The sequence below is a fragment of the Syngnathoides biaculeatus genome, chromosome 13 (genome assembly GCF_019802595.1).
Source record: "Syngnathoides biaculeatus isolate LvHL_M chromosome 13, ASM1980259v1, whole genome shotgun sequence".
In the NCBI taxonomy this organism is placed as follows: domain Eukaryota; kingdom Metazoa; phylum Chordata; class Actinopteri; order Syngnathiformes; family Syngnathidae; genus Syngnathoides; species Syngnathoides biaculeatus.
In genome coordinates, this window is record NC_084652.1 from 28,139,845 (window position 1) to 28,157,695 (window position 17,851).

At 49.9% G+C, this 17,851-nt stretch overlaps 2 protein-coding genes across 2 annotated transcripts; both read right to left on the reverse strand.

Moving 5' to 3' along the window:
- Window positions 1-55: 55 nt before the first annotated feature.
- Window positions 56-7,522, reverse strand: puf60a (poly-U binding splicing factor a). Its single transcript, XM_061838858.1, has 10 exons — window positions 6,898-7,522; window positions 6,705-6,791; window positions 6,578-6,625; window positions 6,323-6,484; window positions 4,440-4,532; window positions 4,151-4,364; window positions 3,931-4,088; window positions 2,489-2,573; window positions 2,205-2,380; window positions 56-737 (listed from the first exon to the last, which is right to left on the reverse strand). The coding sequence occupies exons 1-10, from the start codon at window positions 7,012-7,014 to the stop codon at window positions 438-440; spliced, it is 1,440 nt and encodes a 479-aa protein (XP_061694842.1). The 5' UTR covers window positions 7,015-7,522; the 3' UTR covers window positions 56-437.
- A 299-nt stretch (window positions 7,523-7,821) lies between these two features.
- On the reverse strand, window positions 7,822-17,581 carry afg3l2 (AFG3-like AAA ATPase 2). The gene is made up of 17 exons (XM_061838819.1): window positions 17,443-17,581; window positions 15,502-15,586; window positions 15,352-15,414; window positions 14,262-14,386; window positions 13,462-13,614; window positions 13,307-13,381; window positions 12,356-12,480; window positions 11,293-11,569; window positions 11,094-11,231; window positions 10,860-11,013; window positions 9,995-10,102; window positions 9,804-9,929; window positions 9,564-9,674; window positions 9,379-9,494; window positions 8,691-8,891; window positions 8,421-8,615; window positions 7,822-8,340 (listed from the first exon to the last, which is right to left on the reverse strand). Exons 1-17 carry the CDS (start codon window positions 17,527-17,529, stop codon window positions 8,101-8,103), a joined length of 2,379 nt encoding a protein of 792 aa, XP_061694803.1. The 5' UTR covers window positions 17,530-17,581; the 3' UTR covers window positions 7,822-8,100.
- Window positions 17,582-17,851: the final 270 nt, after the last annotated feature.

Here is a 17,851-nt window from a genome sequence, read left to right on the forward strand (position 1 = left end):
GCCACCAGATGGCAATCGTGTCCATCCGATTTCTAAACCGCTTTGCCTCACTCGGGGGCGATGACGTCAGATAAACAACTATGAAATGTTTTGCTGATTTTCTTTGTTTGCTTTTTATATAAAACAAAGACAAACCTTTACAAAGTGTTTGTCGACATCGCGTTTGAGTCAAATCAAGTTGGCTCGTGAGCAAAGCGGTGTGAATACGCTTGCCACAATGACAAACATTTACTCTGATTAAGACAGGCCAAAAAAGTCACCCAGGTACTTTACGTCCACTTCCTGTTTTTAAATGGTGTCCTCAGAACCGACGTGTCAACTGAGAGCGAGGACGTCCATTCAGGTTCCGAAACCGAAGCGGGACCTTCCGCCGCTGCCCCCTTACGTTATTTCCTGTGGAGGCGGCGGCCCACAGCCGTTTGCCATCGCGCCACCGTCTACGCCGAGAGGTCGTTATTTTCAAAGCGTTCCTGCTCGTACGCCTCGGCCGCCACTTTGCGACCTCCAAACCAACGGCGGTCCAGAGCCCGAACGGCTCGGTTCATCTCGGCCGTGTGGCAGAACTCGACGAAGATCTTGATGATGACGGCGGCGTCCTCTTCCTCTCCCTGACGTTCCTGGTAGATGACCACTCGCTTGACCTGGCCAAACTTCCCGCATTCCTCGGTGACCTCTCCCTCCAGGTCGTCGTCAATGTCGTCCTGGCCCACCATGTTCCTCAAAACCATGACGCGGGACTGAGGGCATACAGATCAAGCGTGCATAGTAAGCGACAAGAAGCGCTCAGATATTACAGTCCAGGCATAGGGTTGGGGTTACTACATCTACTAAACTAATCCCAACGTAACCAAAACTCTGCAAATCCAATAAACTAATGGCTGCACAATTATGTCCAAAATCAATAACCACAATCATTTTGACCGGAACTTTATTTTGAAGTTGGCCACGGTGGACTGTGCCGGCGCTTATGTTCGTCTCCTGGTGGCTGTCAGACGAGGTTGCGGGCACGACTGCGAATAAAAAGCTTCTCATATGCAGCAGTGCCCGCATTTTTTTACGTTAATTCAATCCAGTCAATTGTGCAGCACTAGCGAAATAATCTCATCGTAACCTCAGAGTCATTCCAATGCAGTTATCAAATAGCACAACGGAGTCCAAAGCAGTCTCAAACAAATCCCAGTCTCAATTCAATCCCAAATCGTCAATCTTGATAGTCACAAAGTCCAATCTATCCATCCAGCCCTGCATTTCCTGAGCCGCTTATCCTCACGAGCCTATCCCAGCCGTCATCGGGCAGGAGGCGGGGAACACCTCCGACTGGTCGCCAGTCAATCGCAGGGGCACTCACAATCACACCTAGAGGCAATTTGGTGAGCCCCACGTATGCCAATGTTTTTGGGATGTGGGAGGAAAGCTTAGTGCCCGGAGAAAAACCACCCAAACGTCACAATTTGAACCACGGACCTCAGAACTGAGAGCACAACGGTCTACTGCTGCTCCAGCGTGCCGCCAAGTCCCAAAGTAGCATTGAATAAAGCCAATGTCATCTCAAAGTAAATCAAATATCTAATCTTACAAAGCCCCTACAAAAAAAAAAAGTTTGTCATTCTAGCGACAAACTCATCATGAAAGTTTTTCCTTTGAATGAGAACTTTTTTTCTTTACAATGAGGAAGTTGCTCATTCAAACATGAAAGTCTCATTTGAATGAAAAACCTTTGCATCTCATTTATACACACCCGAGCAGATATGGCTGAGCTACAGCGGTGATGAAAGTTTATACTTTGATACAAATTCTTGAAATTGGTGGATGACACGATCAGGTGTATTCCTTGTGTTGAGGAAAGAGAGCAGGTCCCCTTGTGCACTGGAAGCAAGTTTTACATAAACTTCTCTACGGCTACCGGAATGCAGGAAGCTACCGCTAGCAAGTAAATCAGCGACCACTCGCAGGCAGACGTTTCTCATCCGAATGAGAAAACTCCCCCCGTGTCCCTTTGGGGACTCCACACAACACAGTCCTAAAGTAGTCCCAAAAACAACGCTCAATTTTGGATCGAAGTATAGTCGCAAAATTACCCAATGTAGTGTGCCAAAGTAATCACAAAGTCAAATCAAAGTAATCCAGTGACATTTGGAAAGTAATCCCAATGTCGTTCCACACCGCCCTTTTTTTTTTTTTTAACGTTCATGTGTATTTTTTACTTTGGGATTGCGGATGATCTTGTTGATGTCGTGGGCTCCGTCCATCTGTTCGTGTTGACTCGGGTCCAAGTGTGCCCCCTGGTGGAGCGCTTCCTGCGTCCTCGGGGCAGGGGGCGTGGCCAGGACGGGATTAACCAGAGCTACTTGCGGTAGCCCGGGTCGAGCCGGGGTCACGCCTGAAATGGTGACATCACACTCAGGGGTCAGGTCAAGGAGAGCGAGACTTTGTGTGTGTGTGTGTGTGGGGGGGGGGGGGGGGGGCGGAACCAAGGTTTCCCACCCACCTGTAATGACACCTGGAGCCTGAGCCGCCATGACTCCTTGGGGAAGACCGGCCAGTGCTCGCAGCACCGACGCTCCAACTGGATCCTGAAAGCAGCACCACAGCACAAGTCGTTGGAAATATCTCCGCCTTAAAGCAGCTTTGATAGCAAGTCGCCACGTTTTCAAGTGCGTAAACTATGTCACGGCTTATCTTTCTTATTTTTGCTTTGTTGTGTCCTAATTTGCCACCATGAGTAAGTCTGCTCATGTCACGACTAATGAAAAGGAGCATTACCAGTGGCTAAGGCGTTTCCATTGTAGTCAGCGTGAATGTTGCAGTTGAAGTTCACTGTAAAACTAAACTCTGGTAACAGCAGAAGGACACCTATTGAATGTTCAAATGCATCACTAACAACTTTTTTCATCTGTGTTCACAAAAATTGCTCAAAGCTAACATAATGAATGAAAAAGCACTGACCACCAAACAAAACTTAGCACTGGAGCCATACAAAGAGGCAATATAACAATTCAGTGGTACCTCTACTTACAAAGGACTCAGGTTACGAAAGGCCTCCCCGGAAAAAGGTTGTCTCTAGCTACGAAAGAAATTCAGGTTGAGAAGGGTTCGAACCCCTAACCCTAAAGGAAAAAGATGGCGCTGGATTCCACCGCATGTTAACGTCCGGTAATGTATCCTGGTTTGAAAGCGGCACGATAAAGCCGCTCTCCCATTGGCAATCGCCGGAGAATCTTACTGGCATCACATTGGTTAGGAGAGATGTCAATCTTTAGCCATGACGCACATCCTGTCTCTTGGTCCACAACAGTGGTCGGTCCGATCTCAAAGGCAGCCCGCAGAGAGGAAGTCTTCTGGACTCATAACCCGGTGCACAGAAAACAATCTCGGGCTTAATATAATTAAAAACAAAGGAGATCATCGTGTACTTCAGGAAGAAGAGAATTCTTCCTCGAGGCGAGTCCACACATTCAGGTGCCTGCGAGTCCTGATCTCAGAAACAGACATCTTCTTGGCGGGCATCAGGAAGGTTCATTAGAGTCTCCACTTCCCGAGAATCCACAGGAAAAACCATCAGGACACAAAGTTGCGGCTGGCCTTCTACCGCTCATCCGTCGGCTATTTACGTGTAAAATGCGCACGAGACGACTTCCGCAAGTAGAGGTACCACTGTATTCGTTCTTGCTCCATCAGAACCAGTACCCCCACCCCCTCCCCCCAGAACGCAAACGTGTCATTTAACGGCCAGTCATCGCACGTCATCACACATCAGCAAGAGTTCTTAAGGGCTCAATACTGTCCCCCGCACACTTTAACCTTTACATGCACGATAAAGCCGCAACGGTAAAATACTCGCTTCCCGCTCGAACCCAAATTCAAAGCAGGTAAACGTCTCTTTTCCAGCAAAAAAAAAAAAAAAAAAAAAAATCGGGAGCAGTAAAGTACCTGTGCAGTAAAGTTGCCGGCTCCAGTGAGGTCTCCCGAGGCGGTGATGAGCGGCACGGGCGGGGTGACGGCCTTCCCCACTCGCAAGTACTGGCCGCCCAGGTCAAACAGGTTCATGGAGGCCACTGCGTCAACTGCAGACTGAGGCTTGTCGTACTCTGGAGGGAAACCGCAAACGGGTCAGAGCGAGAGCGGCGTCACGTCGGGCGACGCGGCTCACCGATGTAACCGTAGCTTTTGTGGCGGCCCGTGGTGGGCTCGCGGGCCAACATGCACGACTTGATCTTGCCGAAGGCCTCGAAGACGCTCCGGATGTCGCCGTCCGACAGGTCGGGATGAACAGAGGCCACGTAGATCCTGTTGAAGACGCGAGCTTCCTCCGCCAGCTGCTCGATGATCGGCTGCGCCTGCCCAATGTTGCTGGGCCGGCCCACCTGTTCAAATGATTCCGGGCCGTGTTGGGAATCATTGGCCTTTAAGGGCGTGCCGAGTATTGACCCACAGCCGACCTTAATGTTTCGCCCTCCCAGGACGACCGAGTTCATTTGGTCCAGTGCCAACTGAGCGGCTTCCGGCGTCTCGTACTCCACAAATGCGAAACCCTGAACACACAAGATTCAACAATATACTTACAAACAAGAAAACAAACACACGTGCTCAAGTTGCATTGGACAAATAATATACGGATGGGAAATGTTAAAACTACACAAATATGGTACATTTTGACAGTAAAAAAAAAAAAAAAAAAAAAAAAACGTCAAAACAAGTGACAATCAACACAAAAGCTCCATTTGAATCGGCGACGGCGATTTTTAAATGAAAACTTGGTCCTTGCAGCCTAATCTTGTTGCCTTTTATGCGTTTATGTATCTGCTTGCGTGAAGTTGCAATTTGTGATTCCTCTTTTTAAACACATTTATTCAGTTAGCCTTTGCTAAACATAAGTTTTTGGGTACGTTAATTTTGATCCAGATTTATTTTGAACCGAAAACTGTTCCGATTGTTTGTCGCAAAGTAGTGAAATAAAAGATTTTTCCTAACATGAGGTAGAATCACGATCCCCCCGGGTCAAAACAACTACACGGGCGCTTTCGCTTGGATTCAATTCCGCCTGTAAGCGGCAGACGCCACATTACAGTGAAGAAAAGAAGTATTTGCTATATTGCAAGCTCTCCCACTTAGAAATCATGGAGGGGTCTGAAATTTTCATCATAGGTGCATGTCCGCTGGGAGAGAGATTACCTCAAAAGAAAAATCCAGAAATCACTAGCTACGATTTATTTTATACTCCATCCGGAATCAGATGCACCTGTGTGAGGTCGTTCGCCGCATAAAGACACCTGTCCTCCCCATACAGTCGAACGTGGCCAAGACCAAAGAGCTGAAAATGCACAGGGCTGGAAAAGGTCCACTGTCGGAGCAATTCATTAGAAAATGGAAGCATAACATGACGCTCAATCTCAATCGGAGCGGAGCCCGGTGGGGTCTCAAAGGTGAGGAATAAACCCAGGACTCCACGACAGGCCTTGGTCAATGACCTGAGAAGGGCTGGGACCGCCGTTTCCAAGGCGACTGTCGGCGTCATGGTTTCAAATCACGCATGGCACGCAAGGTTCCCTCTGCGTAAACCAGGACATGTCAAGGCTCGTCTTAAGTTTGCCAATGACCATTTGGTCAAAGGAAACGCAAAAAAATTCAATCAAATAATCACCGCCTGAATTAGAAATTCCCCACCATTGTGGAAGAAGGCTCAACTTCAATGAGCAGCGCCTTCCTTTTCCCTCCTTCGTTAACGTTCACGAGCAGTAAACGTAGCATAGGTTACTTTTTCCATTTCTCTGAAATACTGTTATCACTTCTTTCTATATTGCACTGTAATTATTTTTAGCAGACCGACTTACATACAAAAAAAAGGTACAATTTAATTTTGGCGGTGTAACGGACTCATTGGTCTTTCATGGAAAACACAACCTTGGTTTAAGATCATTTCGGGTTCCAAACGAGGTCACGGAACCAAATAAGTCCCCGAGCCAAGGTTGCGCTGCATGTCTTTTGTTTGGTGGTGTGCCGTCAGACATTTTCCATTAAAAATGTGCCTTAGCTCAAAAAAAAAAAAAAAAAAGTTTGTAAAACACACTGGACTGTTCCGCAGGTGTCATATTCACACGACTTCTTCCGATAGCAAAATCATTGTTTCAGGCGCTGCCCTCCAAATATCAAATCATGCATCAATATACCAGTCCATACTTTTGTCATTTCATGCTATGATTACTTTTGTCGCCAAATCTCATTTTAAAACACCTTCCAATTGACAAACGTATGAAAAGTGTGGCAGATGGCCCAAAAACGACATCCACGTCACTGTCCAGCCACGTTAGCCACGACCTCTGACCTTGTGCTTGAGCGTGACGGAGTCCCAGGACATATCGATGCTTTTTATGGGTCCGAAGGGGATGAAGGCCTGCCTGATGGTGTCCTCTCCCAACTCGTAGTAGATGGAGCCCACGTACACGCGACACATGATGGCCAGGGCGCGCTGGCGTTGGGCCGCCACCTCGACAGGAAGTCACGCCGTCATTAGCTTGTGGAAAATGCCATCCCAACTTTTTAACGATGGTCAAGAGGTTAAAAAATTAAGATGACTTACTGATTGCAGAGGTGAGAGTTCACCTAAACCCATTGGCAAAGATGCCATCTGATAGACACACACACACACACGTACATAAGTATCAATTCGTGTGTGTGTGCGTGGGTGTGTTTTAACATGTGTGGACCTGCAGTCCGCCGAGCTGCTGTTGCTGAGCAATGTTCTGCCGGACGAGAACGTTCCGGATGCTCTGCTCCATGGCATACTTCTTAGCCTGGCCAGACACAAAGCCGGGTCAAAGAGTTGATATTGCACGAGAGATCGTCCCTCCTTCAGCACCTGGATTGGCAAAGGGCCGCGCCGGGCGGAGCTCGCTTTACCTTCTGCAGCGCCTCCTGCTGGTCAGGAGTCAGCGGAGGCAGGCCGAGCCTGGTCGTCGTCGTCGTTGTCGTGTTGCCGTGCTGTCCGTTCTCCATGACGAACGTGTGCAGTGGCATAACCCCGACCGCTTGTCTTACTCCTATACCCTTGGCAACTCCATTCAAGTGGATTTCCGGCAATAGTTTAATGCATTAACAGTTTGGCTTTTCTCGAATGGTGACAAAGCGTTGGGCGGTTTGGACTTTCGGGAATCCCTAACTTGTCAAGTTTCATCGTTCTCGTGTCACCAAGCTGCGACTAACACGGACATGGTCGCTTATCTCGGCGCTCGCCCCTTTAGGCGGACCGTTTGAAGACTCAATCGTGTATTGTCAACAATAACGTGAGGATGCTAACGATGTCGACCAACGGGCACCCTCGGTTAGCATTGGCTTAGCACGTCTCCGTTAAGAGGCAAAATGTCCACAATAAAAGCTTCCTACCGCACGCACTGCTGGCGCCATACGGACGAGCCTCAGTCCGGCTGTGTGCGTATTTGTACGTTGCGTTCGGTACGGCGTCGTGCTCTCGCCGAACGTGAGCGTCCCAGTTACGACCGGGACGAGCAAGTCCGGGACAGGCAAATGTCACTTCCGCTGCCGCGCTTTCACAATAGTCCCCTCCCCCAAAAGTACTTTATTCTCGGTGGAGTTTCACGCCGTTACGTTTTTATTGATACAAATACTTCCTCAGTTGTCGCACGCACACATGAAGCCCGACTTCCCGTTTCAGCGATCTTTTAATCTTTCAAGCTTTACCTGGCTGGAGGGAACTTCAAACGGACACATCTCTGTGAAATTGAACTTTAAGTAGTGTCCGAATGCGTTGATGCAGAAGCTCACTTGTTAAATAAGATACCTCAAACAAACCTGTTAAGAATCTAGTTCGTTTCCCTATGCACCTTTAATGATTGAATATAATCAATGTTACGAAACGTCATGCATGTCGCTCGTGGAAAACGGTTTCAGCCGTAATCCGTAAATATGAGCGCAAGACGTGATCTGGTGACATTAGCATTAGCATTAGCATGGCGCTCATTGACTCGTGAAATAAATAAAAGTCCTTATGTTTCTCCAGGAGCTTCTTTGACTGCCACACGATTCTCAAAACTGTTTGCGAGCTCAGAGAGGAGCCGGGAGGAGATGACACGAGAACCGGTCCGTCTAGAAGGGCACGCCTCCAGAGATCTGCCGGGCCACTTGTTCGTCCTGGCTCTCCTCCTTGTCTTTTCTTTCCCGGTTCCAGTCCTTGAGGCCGGCGGGCAGCGAGGTGTCCTCACCCTCGCCGCCCGTGCCCTCCACCAGCTCCTCGTATGTTGACTTTTCCGAAAAGGGACGTTTACCCAGCAGCTCCACCATGTCGTTCTTGTCCAGAACCTCTTTCTCCAGCAGCTGCAGCGCCACCTTCAGGAAGACAAGCACACAAGCGTGGAAGAGCGCGCAGACGCGTTCGGAAGCCTCGCCGCTCGCGCTCCAAGGTTCACCTTCTCCACCTCGGCCTTCTTGTCGTTCAGCAGGTGTTGAGTTCTGCAGTAGGCGTCGGCGATGAGGCTGCGCACCTCGCCGTCGATGAGGCGCGCCGTGGCTTCGCTGTACGGCTTCTCCAGGAGCATCTCGCCCTGCCGGGGGAGGTCGAAGGACACCTGGCCCACCTTGGGGTTCATCCCAAACTGCACTATCTGCGAGACCCAGAAAGCCCATGGTGACGAGGAGGGGCGCTCGTGGCAGCCTCTTTATGACCTGTGACCTCTGACCTGCGCGTAGGCACTCTGAGTGACTTTGCGGAGGTCGTCTTGCGCGCCGGTGGTGACCCTGCCGAAAAAGATCTCCTCGGACACGCGACCTCCGAGCGTCATGCACATGCGGTCGAGCAGCTGCTCCGCTGTGTACAGGAACTGCTCCTTCGGGAGGTACTGGGCGTAGCCGAGGCCGCGGCCTCGGGGGATGATGGATACCTGCGGGCCCGCGTTCCGTCACACATTTGGAGGACGCGTTAAGAGCGAAGGGAAAACCGACTGAAAAAACACAAGCACTTTTTTCAACGCCTCCACAGCCAATACGCTCAACCTTGACTGACTGACAAAACGTCGAGCTTTTCTTTTAGCCACTCTGCTCCTCTCGTCAATCATGTTCCGTTTGCGCTCTTGAAGTCAGCTGACGCCGTGTGAAATGTTTTTTGACTTTTATGAAAAGTTGAAATGTCATATTGGTGGACATTTTGAACTGAAATGTGTCGGCCAAACGAACGCGGCGAGGACATATATTGAGAAATAATCAGGTAATCAGGTCCATATTGGTTGACAAAGGCCTTTTTTGACCAGATTTGAATAGGTGACATCCCCCAAAATGTCCCCAAAAGCAAAGTGAACACTCAAATTTTGATGAAAAACAATAATGTCGCGGGGGCAGCGGTTCTTGTCAGTTTGCCTTGTGCGGGCCCACCTTGAGCAGCGGGTCGGCGTGCTCCAGAAACCATCCGGCGACTGCGTGTCCCGCCTCGTGATAGGCAACCGTCTTCTTCTCGTCTGGCTGGAGTACCTGCGTCTTTTTCTCCAGCCCTGAAGGAAGAAGACGAGCGGTGTGCTCCAGAGCGACTGGAGGTTAGGGCCGTCGTCGGCGGCGCCTACCTCCGATGACCCTCTCGATGGCTTGCTCGAAGTGCTTCTGCTCAATGGCGTCACAGAGATGTCGGGCAGCGATGAGCGCCGCCTCGTTGCAAACGTTGGCGATGTCGGCGCCTGGTCGATGACAACGGCCGTCGGGTTGGATCCAGACACTTTTGCTCTCACTTGTCTTGTAGCGGGTTCACATTTTCCCCACGACAAAAACTTTGGCGACTCAAATCTCGAGTGCACACGCTAACCTACCTGAGAAACCAGGTGTCAGCGCCGCCATCTTGCGGGCCAAGGCGTCTTTATCTGTGAAAGGGTCCAACTTGAGAGGACGAAGGTGGACCTTAAAGATGGACACACGTCCTTTGATGTCGGGTGGACCTGAAACAACCACGTCGACGATGACAACAATGCGAATCACTTCCTGCTGCCGATTTCCTGCCCACCGATGTAAATTTGCCTGTCGAAGCGTCCGGGCCTCAGCAGCGCCGGGTCCAAGATGTCCGCTCGGTTGGTTCCCGCCAGGACCACCACATTGGTCGCCGTGTTGAACCCTGCCAGGTGCGGTATCCATTCAGTTGGGAAAATGCATCAAAATTGCAGGGACGCTGACATATATGGTGCCGCTTCACAACTCGTAGAAATAGCAATTCCAGAAAGGACCCCGTCGGACACAATAAATGCGTCCTTTCCGTGTTAGGTTAACATTCGGTTCAAGAATGCTTCTGAAAGTCCCGGTTTGCCGAATTGAAAATGAACTCCTTGCTCTGCGCGTATTTGCAGCGGCGTGGCCAATCCACAGTCAGCAGCCAAACTTCCAGACCTGATGACGCGTGAGCACACACACTTTGGGGGACTCTGCGTATGCTGCCATGACAAACATGACGTGGTGGCTTGAAATTCAACTCACTAATATTTGGGGTCTTAAGACGTGAGCTGAATCCATATTTAGTACATCCACCTAGTTTTCCCTATGCAGACGTTGCGTGCACATAACCCCCCGCCCCGAAAAGCCTCCTTGGATGTTAAAGAAAGCCTGACTGACAAAACATTTCGAGACAGAGACTACGAAGTCGACCACCCTCGACCTTAGTTGCCCTTTCAATAACTGTGAGTTTTGTTTCAGTAGAATTTAGCGAAAATAAGTTAGCATTACGTTCGTAATAGCGAGTCAGTCTGGCACTTTGTTGTTAACTTAAGAAAGGAACCGAGAGATGGACAGAAAGACGCGGTGAGAATGGAAAAGTGGCCAAAGTGCTGTGGAACAAAAGTTGCTCGTATGTGCACGACAAAAGCCTGCCGGTTTCTGACCGTCCATCTCGACCAGCAGCTGGTTCAGGGTGTTCTCCTGCTCGCTCTGCCCCCCAAAGTTTCCACGTCCCCGCTTGCGTCCCACCGCATCAATCTCGTCAATGAAGAGGATGCAGGGCGCGTTCTTCCTCGCCATCACGAACAGATCTCGGACCTGCACGGGACGCGACGTCAACGAGTCACTGGCGAGACGTGAAACAAGCAGATCCTGACAAGTCGGGGGCCGCCGCTCACCCGGGCCGGGCCCACCCCCACGAACATCTCCAAGAACTCTGAGCCGTTGACGGTAATAAAGGGCACGTTGGCCTCGCCCGCCGTGGCCTTGGCCAGGAGTGTCTTTCCCGTTCCCGGAGGCCCCGTCAGGATGGCGCCCTGCCGACGGCGAGGACAGCGGTCAACCGACGCGCCCTCCACACCCCCCTCCCGAGCTGACCTTGGGGATCTTGGCGCCGAGGTCCTGGTACTGTTTGGGATTCTTCAGGAAGTTGACGAACTCCATGATCTCCAGCTTGGCTTCCTCGCAGCCGGCGACATCTTTGAACTTGACGTCAATTTCGTCCTTGAGGATCTTGGCGGTGGTCTCGCTGACGCTGAACAGGCCGCCCATTCCCCCGCGGCCGGGCCGGCCCGCCCCCGCCGGGCCTCGCCGCAGCATGAAGAGCAGGAAGCCGATGATGAGGGCGGTGGGCAGCATGCTCAGGAGGAAGGTCCTAGGGCAAAAACAGTCAAAACAGGCCAAAACCACCGTCTTTCCGTTTTGAAATCCTTTTCATCACCAATGTGTGACGTCATCCCGCTGTCAAGTGTTGCCCAGCGGCATAAATGGTGAGCGCGTGAGGCTGCACGTGGAAAGTTATGTAGCGCAGGGGTGTCAGGGGCCAGAACCGGCCGTGTAATAATCCTGGCAGGAACCAAGTTTTACTTTATTAATACGCCAACTCTTATACAAGGAATTTGTCCCTCGTACTATCGCGACAGACAGACAGACAGCCAAGTGAGACATAAAGACATTGCGCTAACAGTCACGGAACAATAAGGGCTGCTCATAAACTGCCAATGATGGAACAGGTTTTTTGGGGGGACACTTGTGCAAAGGGTGCAGTCTCTCGCGCATTTGGAGCAATTAGAGTGCCTAACAGGGCAAAAGTTCGGTGCCAGGACTTCAAGGAGTGGTTGCGATTTAAAGTGTCCAGTCATGTAATAATCTGTGACAATGTCCATTGTGCAAGTGTTGCAGATGCTACTCAACAGGGCTTAACGGCTTGTGGATTGAAACCCTTTCAAGTCTAGCGGGCCCCGATTTCACACTACATCTCGCAATCTGCGTCACTTTCATCTCACGCCGAAAAGGGAACTGCTGCGGACGCCCTCCGCTCTTCCTCTTCCCTATAAATGGAAAAGTGCACCTCGGCAGTTCCGACTGCGCTCGATTGTCTTACTAATGAGGAAAAAGAGCACAAGCATTTCTGATGAAATGGCGGAAGGGCTTTCCTCACCCGTCGCTCTCGGTGGAGTAGACCACGGGCACGCGGCTCTCGCCCTCGATGCCCAGCTCGTACTGGGCGGTCTCCAGGTTCCTCTCGAATGTGTCCACGCTGCCGATGTTGAACCACACGTACGGCTGCGGGAAGAAACACACGCGGGGAGCGTTTCAACGCTTCCTGTCGGACGTGGGGGACACCGGTCACGTGACTCCACTTGTAGGAATTGGGACTTGCTTGACTGAGACTCGAAGGACATCTTTTGAGAAGTCTTGCGTACTTTTAACATTTGAAAATCTGCATTTTCCAGATCATTTTGTTTCAAGGATTATTATTGTGGAGAGCCCGCCATCCTGGCATAACGGAAGCCTTTATACGTCAGTAGTGCTTGAAATGTAAATATGGAAATGATGAAGAGAGATGACAAAGAAGAAAGTGGCCTTAACTTTGCCAACTGCAAAGTCAAGTGGAGTTGCAGGAATTCCAAGCGTGGAAAAACAACACGACGTACACAACCCCATATAAAGCCAATGAGCATGGCCTAGTACAGATACAATCAATTTAGAGTGATCAACATGGATATCCGGAAGGCTATATCCATCAATCCAGTTGGATGCCCGGAATGCAAATGGCTACGTCTACATCGACATAACCAATTGTTACGAATTGGAGGCCTCGGAGCGGAGCGGAGGCGGCACGGCGGCCGTTCTTCCGCACGTTGGCTTCAAAAGCCTCGAAAGCCGGCGATTTGCCGTCGTCTACGTGGTGACGGCGATTCCAATTTGGAATGGTGGCAAAACAAACGGCGACCCACCGGGCCGCTAATGTATAAAGTTTCCAAAACCCGCGCACTCCACGACACTTCAGTCGGCTTCGGATTGACACGCACTCCATTGCTTCCTGTCTGACTCGCCGATTGGCGAAGATTAGCAAAGCATGATTGAGATGACAAGATGGCCGACTCACCCCGTCCACGGGCGTCTTGCCGGGAGAGAAGACCACCTTGACGTAGCGCTTGTTCACCACCTCCAGCCTGTCCACCTGCAGCACGAAGACCAGGAGACACACACGCACCGTCGTTATCGTCGTCACCGTCGGCGTCGAGGCCTGCGTTCCCTCACCGCTCCTTTGGACAGGAAGTTATTGACAAAGTCCTTCCAGGTGACCTCTCGACCGCCATCCCTGAACAGGAAGTAGTATGTGACGGTGGTCCAAAAGGCCACGCCGCTCAGCAAGTACATCCGGAACTCCTTCTCATCCCACGGAATATCTCCCTGCAGACAGGCTTCATTTCTCAACGACCAGGATTATTGTGGGATCTTGTCCTTGACATTTACAATCGTGATCATTTTGCTCATGTTGACACTGCAAGATCAAGTCCAATTTTTCAAATTTTTTTTTTCCCCACCCACTCAGCGTACGTAACGTGTTGGATTTTATCGTGTCAATGGGAGCTTCGCTACAATTCCATTTTTCTCCTTCCTATGTGGGTAGAATTTGGATGTGAGGGCAAATGAACGCTCCCATCGCGCTCATCCGACCAAAAGGTAGCATTTGAGAGCATTTTTCACGTAAAATTACCCAAATCCTCTGAATTTCACCTCTCAAAAAGGAGATCATCTGATTTCGGTAGTCCTCCAGGAAAGCAATCGATTGATTTCTGACGAATGTTAGAATCTATTGGTTATGCATTTTATGCACTGTCAATTTGAAATAATGTCGTTTTCAAGAAAAGTATGGAAATGTAAAAGCTTTTCTTCATCTGATTTTTTGGGGAAAAGAATGAAAATGAATCAGCTATCAAAATAATGGCTAGCTGCAGGCCCCCCCCCCCAACCTGAATGCACTTCCCTCAATCGGCTGACTTGTTTTACGTGCTGTCAACCGCACTGTCCATGTGGCCGCGCTCTCCCACACTGACCTTCTGCAGACGGCTGTACCAGTGCGAATCTTTCCGTCCTCCTCGCTTTCCTCCTCCTCCTCCTCCTCCTCCTCCGCCGCCACCGGAGGGCCCCGCCTCTTTCGGCATGTCGGCGGCTTTGTCATCTGTCGACAAAAAAAAAAAAAAAAAACCCAAAAAGCGCAATTATGCTTTGCGTGTTTGCGAGCGTTACATGCTTGAGTGTGCGTCACAATGGGAATGCGGCTGACGCGACCCCCACCCAGTTAGCGAGGATATCTGACTGCGCATGCGGCACGGATGGTCACGGCTTGCAGCGCTTTTATTGTGACTCGATCTGGGGTCACCGCGTGGCTTCAAAATGATCACAAGAACGGTGAGCAACAATCCCTGGGCCACACGGCGGGTGTCAAGTGAAATGACTTGCAGAGAGCTCGGACAAAAAGAACAAAGTCTACTTAAAGGGACCACACTCGGCCTCCAGCGAGTGAAATCCTCCCGTGTCAGACGTGTCCCGCGGCTTAAACCAGTACACGTCCAGGCCCGTCTGAAGTTTGCTCGAGAGCATTTGGATGATCCAGAAGAGGAGTGGGAGGACGTCAGAAGGTCCGATGAAACCAAAATTGAACTTTTTGGGAAAAACTCAACTTGTTACTATGAAGCAAGGGGGTGGAAATATAAGGCTTTTTTTCCCAGCCAAAGGAGCAGTATGAATGATTTTTGCAAAGGTAAGAATGAACGGGGCCACGGATTGGGAGACTTTGAATGAAAACCTCTTTCCATCAGCAAGGGCACAGAAGACGGTTGGGGGTCTTTCACCATGACAACGATCCCCAAAACAGTCGCCAAGGAGAGGCTTCGTAGGAAGGATTTCGAGGTCCCGGAGTGGCCTGGCCAGGCTCCAGATCTCACACCAACACCGAACATCGAAAATCTTTGGAGGGAGCTGAAAGTCTGTGTTGCCCAGCGACAGCCCCAAAGCATCACTGCTCTACAGCTCTGCTTTGCTCCTCGTTTTGTCTCCCAAACGGAAGGTTACGTGCCTCTCTCGTCTTTAGAGGTGGGAGAACTTGCACGACTAGTTTTGTTTGCCTCGCACGTCAAGTGTCACCTCTGTCTTGTGATTGAGCCTCTTTGGAATTCTTCTGACTCTCAGGGAAATACTTCTGAAATCCTGCACAGAGGAACAAACACGTCAAAGCCTGTTTTTCAAAAGAAGACAACCAAGGAGGAGATGGTGGTAATGGTTAAAATAAAGAACCTTTGGGCGGTCTAGATGTCAGAGTCCTGCAGGCCACCAGCACCTCACTCAGCAAATTCGGCCCACTCGCCACTGTTCTTGTCACCTGGCCGGAAAAAGAGGCGACGGTTGTAATTTCTGGGAGCTGAACGGCGCCCCCTATCGGACACTAGACTGCTGTACAGTATCGCAAATTATGTCTTTTTTTTTTTTTTTTTTTGCCTTTTCCTTCTGAGTTAGAACGCGGGCGCCATCTTGGTTTGGTGACTTCACTACACACACGTAACAAAGCAGGAATCATTTCAGAAAGGCCTACGGATGGGGGCGCACCGCTATGTTATCGGTTGCTCAAACGGGCGTTGTAAAGCGTCTTTCTTTCGACTGCCAGCTGTGATCAAGAACCAGTGCGAGAAAACGGACCAGTTCGAAACCAAACGGCGACAATTGTGGCTGTCTCGTATTCGCAGAGCTGATCCAGCAGCCAAGCACAATACTCGCGTGTGAATGCAATGCATGTCCCCCAAATCTATATTTTCTGTTTCCTTAGAATAAGATTGCAAAAACGAGTTACCGCACCGCTAGCGGTTTCGTGACTTCAAAACGTAGCCGTGGAAGAGAAAAAGCTGCGAGCTCCACCTGGGACTCGTCCCGGTCCAACCTCTCTCTCTCGGTAACAAAAACAAAAATAATAAATTACACTTCTTTCGTTGGTATAATCAACATAATTTAACACAACGCTGACTATAATCAACCGCAGCATATTTAAATTGCATTGTGCAGTAAACTAACCTTGGCAGTGTGGGGAGACAGGTTGCTTACAATGGATACCGACCGCCGCATGACCAAGAAGCCCAGCTATTGACGAATTGCTTGTAGGCCTCCAGACCTTTGTAATTCTTTAGTTAGTCCACGGTATTAGCGCTTGTGGAGAAGAGGAGACAGTGGACGATGTCTGGATAGGTTACCGACGCCCACAGTTGGGTGCTCCGGCTCCATTTGTGTTTCTCCAAGGCGTGTGGGTCGATATTGTCCATCAAAGCGCACTTCTTGTCAGAACGGTTTCTTGATCTAAAGAGCACCAATAACTTTCCAAAGTATTTTTAGCCATCACGCGTCCCTTTTTGTACGAACATTTGTGTAACTCCAGCCTATATGCAAAAGCGTTGGAGTGAACAGCACGTCAGGAGAGTGAACCCATCCAACACGGCCAAACGCCCCGGCTGTAGTCACGTGGTCGAAAACAATCTATTGACTTATATAAATCATGGGTCATAATACAGGTGGGAAGGTATTTGAATGATTTATCATGGTCTTCACCAAGCCAAATGGGGCCCGCGTTCTAAATCGGAAACTGTCTGTGGAAAGGTGTCCAGTGACGTCACCACCCTTAGACCAATCCGATACATTAACGATAGAAAAAAAACTTCACGCTTGACCTATCACCTGTGTTCTTTGACCTCCATGACACACAAGATGGCGTAATCGGAAACCCATCCATTGGAAAAAAAGCAATTTTTTTTGAGAGAGGGAGGAAAAACTACCGAGATAATATGGTTGCGCAAGTGTGGACACCCTCTTCTAAGTGCCAGTTACTTACCAATCACACTCACATTTATGTTAAAAGGGGGTTAATCGTCATTTGACACCTTTAAAAGTATCCAATGCATCCGAAATAAAGTTCAGAAGGCCGTTCCTGTTTTTTTTTTTTTGAGGGGGGGGGGGTTCTGTGGTACGATACAGGATGTAGTAGTCCAACGTCGTACGTTATACGCCATGACAGAGCTAAGGTGTAAATAAGCATCAACATCTTTTTCAGTGAGATCCCATCCTGTTTACGGGTGATTTTTTTTTTTTTAATCAAGTCTGTGTAATAAGGAACAACAACAACAGCAGCAGGGTAAGAGTTGGGGCTTGTTTGTCAGCTCATTCGCTAGGCTAGCAGTTAGCATACTAAGCACGTACCAGCCTGCTGGCGGCGGGCGAAGGGGACACAAGCAGCCGCAACATGCGGCTACAAGCCGCCGACAGGCGAAGGTAGCGGTGAGCCATGGAGGAAGCGACGGCGGCGGCCTTAAAAAGCTTTCAAGTCGGGGTAACTTCTCAAGTTCAACATCGAGATTCCGTCATGGTTCCAGTCCACCATGTTTACTATGCGCGGTTTTTCTCCTTCGTGGGAGGGCTATCGTGTGGCCGTAGAGTGAGCGGCGCCCCTTCTGGATATACACGCGCACGAGCGGCACGCTCATCACTTCCTGGTCCCCCAACGAACTGAACTACACTTCCCGAAATGCACCTGGGTTAGGGTGACCGTCTGAAGTGAACGCAAGAGTCAAATAAAGATGTCAGTAGACAAGAATATTGACTACAAGTT

Coding starts and splice junctions, on each gene's coding strand:
- puf60a (XM_061838858.1), bottom strand. CDS start 7,014: ATGCCACTGCACACGTTCGTCATGGAGAACGGACAGCACGGCAACACG. Junction 6,626..6,704: donor AGCAGCTCGGCGGACTGCAG/GTCCACACATGT, acceptor TGTGTCTATCAG/ATGGCATCTTTGCCAATGGG. Junction 4,533..6,322: donor CCGTCACGCTCAAGCACAAG/GTCAGAGGTCGT, acceptor TTGTGTGTTCAG/GGTTTCGCATTTGTGGAGTA.
- afg3l2 (XM_061838819.1), bottom strand. CDS start 17,529: ATGGCTCACCGCTACCTTCGCCTGTCGGCGGCTTGTAGCCGCATGTTG. Junction 9,930..9,994: donor CGACAGGCAAATTTACATCG/GTGGGCAGGAAA, acceptor TGGTTGTTTCAG/GTCCACCCGACATCAAAGGA. Junction 9,495..9,563: donor CATCGAGAGGGTCATCGGAG/GTAGGCGCCGCC, acceptor TTCTTCCTTCAG/GGCTGGAGAAAAAGACGCAG.